Consider the following 8,226-nt stretch of genomic DNA (forward strand, 5'->3'; position numbering starts at 1 on the left):
TTTTCTAGGGTCCTAGGACAGGGCGGGACGCACGGCCCCGGAAGACGTCCCCAGACCCCTCCCGTAACCCACCCCCACTCACCTACGGACCGTTGCCGCCGTCGCCTCAACAAATTTCAAATCCACCCGCCGCTGTGTCTGACGTCACGAGCGGGCAGGCGCGAGGCAGCGCAGCTCAGCTCAACGGTGACTCCCTCCTTCCAGCCCCGCGGCGTTTCATTGGATGTCATTTCTTGACGGACGGGTTGGCGTCCAACCTCCGGGCACCGCCCCCACCTAGGCTGGGCTGTGCGGTGAGACAGGACAGGCTTCCCCGGATATGATGTCAGGGAGTGGCTCTTGGGGCTGTATAGCAAGATGGCTGCGCCCAGCGCAGGTGCTGACTGTTCCGGTGTGCGGGGGATGTTCCTCCTGCTGCTGCGGGCGGCCCGGATGACCTCCGACCTCCGCGCAGGGGAGCGAGGGGCTGGCGGCGGGGTGGGCAGCCACGGAGCCGGGCAGGGAGCGAGGAACCCATCCGCCGCTTTGCTGCTCAGCCCCGCAGGTTGGGGCTGGCATGCCTCCTTTTGTGCTGGGCCACGACACCTTTCACTCCCACTGCAGGGCCAGGTTGGGCCCAAGCCGTGCCCCCTTCCCCTGCTGGGCTGAGTTGGGGCAGGTCAGCTCCCCTTGTTGCCTCTGCATGGTGAAATGGTGCCCACCCCAGATTCCAGATTGGGACCACCAGCCAGATCTGACTGATGGATGGGTGGGCACAGTGCATCTGGCTGGCAGAAAGGGGTTAGCACAGGGGTGGGCAAAATGCAGCCCACCAGGCCATACTAGCTGGTCCGTGGGGCGTCCCCAAAATTTAGAAAATTAATATTTACCTGCCCCTGGCTGCCTGTCATGCGGCCTTTGATGGCTTGCCAAAGCTCAGTAAGTGGCCCTCTGCCTGAAATAATTGCCTGCCCCTGGGTTAGCACCGCTGCTTATAAGGTTTATGTCTACACTGCCTTAGAAAAGCCCAGGAAGAAGCTCTTAGGCTGCCATAAAAGCAAGAAATCTGGAGGTCAGTATAGCTGGCCCTGGATGCTTGCCCAAATGCTGATGTTGCTGTGTTGTGCTGTCATTAGGTATAGAACGAGCTGTTACGTCTCTCGGGGGCGCAGAGACGTCCCTCCCTGAAAGTCAGGAGAAATGCACAGAATCTCTGTAACTTTTAATCAGAAGGTACAATAGTAACACTGAAAAGTAACCAAAAAAACTGGAATAGATTCATAGTTTCTAGGGTTGGAAGGGACCTGAGAAGATCATCTAGTCCGACCCCCTGACATGGCATGTAGCCAGTTTTCTTTCACGTTGTTGTGGCACAAACTCATTTTATGTCAATGCCATAAGAAAACAGTATTTCCTCACCTAATCAGTGAGTAATCCTGAAGTAAGGCCAAGTGTCATATTGTATAGGAGACGCATCCCAGTTAAAATCCCGCGTGAAAATAAATGTAATATTGAGTATCACAGGAAGGTAAAAAAAATTCCCTTGAGTTGTTAACTTTAGCATGTGGAGCAGGCTTTTCAAAGCAGGAGAGTGTCTTATTGTGTTTGAACTGCTTGATAAGCCCTGGATATTATTTAAATAAGTAGTTACAGCTCTAAGGAATATGCTTTTCTGTTTACTATAGGAAAAGTCTAAACTGAAAAGAGTATGAATATTGGTTCCAGTTCCTCCAAGATGATGATATTTCCTGAAAGGGGAAGGTTATGATGTCTGTGGTGCATCGGTTGTCAGCTGGATGGCTACTGGATCATCTTTCTTTTATCAACAAGGCTGGCTACCAGCTCTGTCACTCTTCCCAACGCCCTGATGGGGCTCCCATTACCTCCACCTCTTCTGTGAATCCTGTTGTTCCTTCCTGCTTTACCAGTATATCGTCTCCTGTTGATGTACCTGCTCCTGAGCTTGGAGCTGCTGTAGAAAGAGCAGTTGAAATCTCTCACACACGATATGTGTTTCGGGATGAGTTCTTTCAAGTCTTTAAACCACATATTGTTGCATTTCCCCAAAAGAAACCACAACAAAGAAACTTAGAGGCTGGTCACACAGGGCTAAAGGACAACACCAATGGAGCAGAGCAGGAAGGAGGAGCCAGGAGTGATGATGCAGATTCTGTTGCCAGTGTAAGAAAGGTATGGCCAACAGAATTAAATGAGCTATGAACAAACAAACTGCATTGAGCAGTCTACTGTGATATTTTCTTGAAAATTTTTTCAGTACAAATGGTTGGACTCAGAGGAGCACATCTACAGCAGTCTCCAGCAGAGTGAAGATATCTGCAAAACCAAAGCTTTCTCTAGCTATTAGTAAGGACTTCTGTAGCTTGGAAAGATCTGGGCTCTTCTTGGTAGTAACTCATGACCCCATTTGAAAACCAGTGATCGTGCATTATTTAGCAGCCATCTGAAAAGTCTGATTTTGAGGGGTGCTCAGCTTGCTTCAGTGCGAGTTTTGGTGTTTCTGAAAACCAGGAAGTAAATGATAAGTAGATGCCTAGCCAGCAAGCTTGAAAATGACTTTTTGAAGCTTGGCTCTTTTATTTTTAAAGTTTTCAAAGTTCCTGAAGGACAACAATCCATGTAAATTGTTAATTTCTTTTGTTATGAATTGTTGCTGCTTCTTCACTTTCCTCCCAATTCCTCTTCCCTTCCCAAAATCATACAGCTATAATAGAACTATGTGTTCAGATCCTTGGCCAGTGTAGGTTCACACATTTCAGTGGAGCCCTGCTGCTATACAAGAACTGAGGATCTGGGCCATCTTTTTTTTCCGTTCTCCACATGCAGTCATTTTCTTGAGCTAAAATGGAATGTTTAGTGTACTGAAACTTGGCATGAAGAGTTGCAGCTCAGAAGAGCATTTTTAGGGAAGTTGTAACTGCAAAAAGAAGTTTCTATTGGAAACGCCAGGTTTTCAGGAATCTTATTTGAAGACGTGATTCTGTAACATTAAACTGAGCATTCTAGAATGACTTCTGGATTAAACAAATTCAATTTAGAAATCCAATTGTTGCTTTTAAAATTATAGTTAGCTCTGTTACCACACTTCACATTAGACTTTAGGTAGTGGCACTAAATTCATAATGCTTGAACAAGAATAATTCATTCTCTGAAAAGAGTGGTTATTGAGCACAGCAATTTGCAATTCCAAGTATGTGACAAAGAACAACAGAAAAACTCTGCCTAAGCTAAGGCAGCCCAGTAAGATGCAGTGACAGCACACGCAACTTAGCCTAACTTAAAATGCAAAAAGACAACAGAAAGCCTTGCATACGCTGACACTACAAAATAAGACACAGCAACAGCACACATTTTAGATGCAACAGAAACTTTGCATGAGTTTTTGGTAGTCCCGAAGACAGAGTCTAGCCAGGTGTTCAGGAGTTTTTCTAGGGGACTGCAGGTCAGATCTTAGCTGATGAGGGCAATCCCACAAGCCTCATCTTTGCCTGCATGTTTATAGGCGAGTCTGTGCTTCCTTGTCCCCCTTGGGTGTGTTGACTATAACATGCTTTTTATGTCTGTCATGTATCGCATACCCCTCATGATTCTCATGTTCAGCGGCTCTGCCTCTTCTCATGTGTTCTAGTTTCTTGCCTCTTACAAGTTTTGCTTTGAAATATAAATGTAGTTCCCTGCTTTCTTAGGTTGCATCAGTCTGTTTAAGCAGCCTGGTGACCCTCCCTTGCTACCTTAGGTCTGTCACATAGCTCCAGCCTACACTTGTGATAACTGTGCCAGGTCTTTGCCAACAGCTTTACAAAGTCTGCCTTAAATATGAAAGTTAAGCTTTTTCTGGTTACTGCATAATCAGATTTCAAGATTCTGCAAATGAAACATCACAATTGTATTACTGGTGTATGCATGAGGGAAGAATTCAGCTCACCATATGAAATACATATTCATTTTATACAAAAAAGCAGTTATGGAGCAGATCTGGTGACCTACAAAAGTACCATTTATTTCCCATCAGTTTTCTGGCCCTTTGTTATTTTTATAATATTTGCTTACCTTTATTATATATAGAACTCTTATGTGTTTCCCTAGATATGTAGTATTCTTCATAAATATATAGCATTACATACTACATAGTCTTTCAATGCTATATTATTGAAAATGGTGAAGAGGGGAAAAAATGATCCACTCTAGGCTGTGCTAGCATTATGGCACTCCATTTAATGAGTTGGAAAAAAAATCTCAGGTGTAAATATTGTGTTACTGCTCCACCTCTATATTTGATTTTTTTTTTAATATGGCTTTACAAAAATGTATTTGTCCTAGGTCAGTTCTAGTACAGAAATATGAGGTGCTTCTCTTCCATTTACATCTTGTGTATGTATTTTATTACCTAAAGGAATAACTGTAACCCTAAGAAAATAGATGGCACTTTCTTGTTGCCACCAGCCTTACAACTGAACATGTAACTTCTAGCAATTGCCCAAGTTAGAGTTAACATGAGCTGTGGCATGGCATAGAAGTCGTTTCATAGCATGGGGAAGTTATATGCCTTCTACAAGAACCTAGATGTGTTATGATTATTCTGGCAGTTCATATTGACAATATTGATTCTAATACTTTAGTTGAAAATAAAACGGGAAAGTCATGGCAAATGTCTTCCAGTCTTGAAGAACTCTGTACATTATCATTATATATTTTAGCCACATAGTAGCACATCTGATTTTTTTTTAATTTCATTTGTGCATTCTACAGACGTGTAAAAGAAAGCATAGTGGGCTCAACCAAGGTGAACTGGATGCTTTAGAATACCATACAAAGGTAAGCTGGAAGAAAAGTTATATATGAATACATGTCTTGTATGTTGAGCTGATTACATTAATAGAAATTTGATCTCTCTGTTCCCTAACAAGGGTGGAATGTGAATGTTTTTGTTAGCTTGCATGTATAAAATAAATTAGATTTCAGAAGGTAACATACATTTCAGAGAGCTAGAACTGATTTCACATAGTACCTTTAACATTCTGGTTAGCTAAACATCCAACACAGGAAATAACTGCAGGAAAAAGCTTCTGATACTTGTTTTAAGGCTTGAAACCAACAATGTGAACTGTTCTCATGACATTAGTTAGGTAGTATACTGTATCCCTCAACAAAAGGCTCTCTCATGTTTTGCTTCCACCAGGGAGACTATTACTGGCCCTTTAGCATCTTACATTTGTAATCTGCTTCCGGTGTCAGGAATGTATTAGTCTAAATCTTGATTTAGATTTAAAGCTGTGGTTTCCAACAATGATGTTACTTTTGTCTGAAATATATTGAATCGTGGTCTATGTTTGCATTTCTTTTTGCTGGTGTTGGTGGTAATCATTACTGTGTTATTTCTTTTTCTTTACATTATTTTTTCCTGTACAGATTAGAGGGCTGATTTGGGATGGTTCTACAAGTATAGTCCAAGAAGGGTTCAAAAGTGGTTTCCTTCAATCTATATCTGCAGAACACAGTTGCAGCAAGAATGTTGTTATGGAACATATTGGCTGTGGGTTAGCTGAATTATGTGAAATGGCAAAGCGGTTTCCCTCTGTGAATGAAAATGCCCATCAAATTATACAAATGACAGCTGAAGTGACCATTCCAGAGCAGGATCTGTTGTCATGTGTTACAGAAAACATGACAAGTTATGCAAAGATACTGAATTTAATGGGGCAGAAATATCTGGTGCCTCCAAAAAGCAGCTTCCTTTTATCTGATATTTCATGCATGAAACCACTTCTGGATTGTAAGTATATTTATTCATTAAAAGTATGCTTTTAGTGGTCATTGGCCCATAGCCTACTGATTGATAGGATATGTTGCTTGTTGAGCCAGCATTCAAATAATAATCTTAATGTGAGATCATAATATTGGCCCAAGAACTGTTAGTAGGGAAAACAGTAGCAAGCTGTTACCAGAAGAACCATAGAAAGGTAGGTCTGAAAGGGACCTCAGGAGGTCATTTAGTCTAACCCCCTTTTCAAGGCAGGATTTTCTAAACCAGTGGCTCTCAACCTTTTTTGGTCTCAAGGCACCCCTCGTTAGACTCAATGCATTCCTCAGAAAATGCAGTCTCTTAGATTTCACTCATTTTTTGACAATGGAAAATAATAGAACAATTTTTCTGTGACAGAAGAATCAGAAAGGTCACAACAGAGCACAATGTTTTTAACACTCTGGATTCCTATTTGAAATTTCTGATTGTATCTTGTAAATCACATTTACACACCTAACAGTGCCAACATTATTTGGCACCCCTAGCACCCTTGGAAGGATCTCAAGGCACCCCAAGACTGTGCAGCATCCTGGATGAGAATCACTGTTTTAAACATCTTGTGCAAATATTTGTCTAGCATGGTTTTAAAAACTCTCAGGGATAACGATGCCACAGTCTCTCTAGGTAATCTGTTCTAATACTTTACGAGCCTCATTGTTAGAAAGCTCTTCCTACTATCCAGCCTAAATTTCATTTATTGAAATGTAAGATTTATCCCTTGTCCTGTTCCCTGAAGCCAGAGAAAAAAGCCCGTCTCCAATCTCTTTGTAAACTGCCCTTCAGATGCTTGAAGATTGTTATTGAATCTTCTTTGTTGTTTCTTTTCTAGACTAAATAGTTCCAGTTTTCACATGTCCTTACTGAGTTTTACTCAGTTAATTTCAGATAGTTTACCAGTTTATCAAGGTCATTTTGAATCGTAATCCTACCCTCCATAGTGTCTGCAACTATCCAGCTCGGTGTTTGATAGTGTGGTGCTCTTCCTGCAGCTCTGCTGGGATTTTTCAGAGGAGTCTAGGTAGGCACATTAGGTGCCCAACCTTAGGAGTAAGACAGACAACTCTCTTATGCTGTTTTGAAAAATGCAGCTGTAGTGTGTTATATAAAACCCAGTAGACTTTTCTTTAATGAGCTGCGCACTCTGTTTATTTCTGCACTTCCTCCATAATCCATCTAATAATGAAATTGTGCATTGTTTTATCCTGCCTGAATCATTTAAAACATCAGTATGATAAGGTATTTAAACACAAGGGAAGAATATTTTTTCTAGCGTTAATTCTGTCCTGTCTAGCACCAAACCTGTAAACTATCTGGGCTTTAATTTATTACCCAAGGTTTGACAATTAAATTTATTTTCCATTGTCTATTATTCTGTGTTTAAACTTTTAAAAAGAAACATCCATATTTTAATTGGAAAGACATGCAAGTGCTAGAAACTTGCTTAACTATTACAGTTCTGTTCTGACGATGTAGGGTCAAGCTGTAGCTGTGTTGAAGAAAATAGCTTACTGCTTTCACTTTCCTGAAAGAGCAAGAAAGTCTAAATCAAACTTCAAATTGCTGCTCTATGTGTAGTACTGTTTTGCTACTCTGGAACTTCAGGCAGTAGGTTATGAATTTCTAAGTGGCCTCTGTATAGTAAATGTTAACATATAATCTCAAGGTTGTTTTTACCTCAAATCTCCCATTCTCTAACTATTTTATTAACATAGAATTTAGCAGATTCTGGCCACATGTGGGATACCTTTTATAGTTAACCACTCACTGTTTGAATAGAAACCATTTTTGTGAAATCAGTTGTATCGTTCTGCTGTATGTGACCTTCTACTCTGAACAGCTCATGTTTGTGTGTCTCTTGAATACACAGCATCTCTCATATGTTGTCTTACCTGAATATAGTTTTGTAGTGTAAGGCAAATTTGGCATAAAGAGATCTGAATTTACCTGTATTTTTAAGGGTTTTTTTTCTTCTTATGCCACCTACAAGAGACATGCACATGCTTGAGAAGTAATTGCCAATGCAGTCATAAGTGATATCTCGGACTATTGAACATGATTTTAACTCATTCTGATTTGGTATTTAATTTTGGACCCAGTGAATCATTTTAAAAAGTTAAAAAAAAGGTCTAAAAGTGCTGATCAGATGACTGGTTTTCTTCATTTCATTCTAAAAATTGTTTTCAACAAGCCATCTGAAGTAACAAAAAGCAGTTGAGTTTTTCAGTTTATTATGTTCATGGTAAGGGAATTTTTCCCTTTTAGCTGCATAAGATATAATTTTGGATATCAATTTTAGCTTTTGTTTTCTCTTAAAACTAATGTTTTTCAATTCTTTCTTCTTTTTAGACAAGAAAAAATATGATGTAATCGTAATAGACCCACCGTGGGCAAACAAGTCTGTTAAAAGAAGTAACCGGTAATTTTAA

At 40.7% G+C, this 8,226-nt stretch overlaps 1 protein-coding gene across 6 annotated transcripts in view; it reads left to right on the forward strand.

Annotated features, from left to right (window-relative positions):
* Positions 1-291: 291 nt before the first annotated feature.
* The window catches only part of METTL4 (methyltransferase like 4), a 28,001-nt gene continuing 20,066 nt past the window's right edge, over positions 292-8,226 (forward strand). For 3 of the 6 annotated variants that reach the window (XR_002099189.1, XR_002099196.1, XR_002099194.1), the window contains exons 1-5: positions 320-391; positions 1,665-2,169; positions 4,747-4,812; positions 5,407-5,770; positions 8,147-8,216. Coding sequence is in view for 3 of the 6 variants with exons in the window: in XM_019525899.1 (XP_019381444.1) it covers positions 1,744-2,169; positions 4,747-4,812; positions 5,407-5,770; positions 8,147-8,216 (926 nt within the window). In the remaining 3 variants the exon portion in view is untranslated. Of the gene's footprint in view, positions 392-1,012; positions 1,052-1,664; positions 2,170-4,746; positions 4,813-5,406; positions 5,771-8,146; positions 8,217-8,226 lie in introns of those variants that run through there. The other 3 variants (XM_019525899.1, XM_019525896.1, XM_019525903.1) reach the window with 3 other exon arrangements.

The sequence above is a fragment of the Gavialis gangeticus genome, unplaced genomic scaffold, assembly GCF_001723915.1.
Source record: "Gavialis gangeticus isolate Ggan-Ray unplaced genomic scaffold, GavGan_comp1, whole genome shotgun sequence".
Taxonomy (NCBI): Eukaryota; Metazoa; Chordata; order Crocodylia; family Gavialidae; genus Gavialis; species Gavialis gangeticus.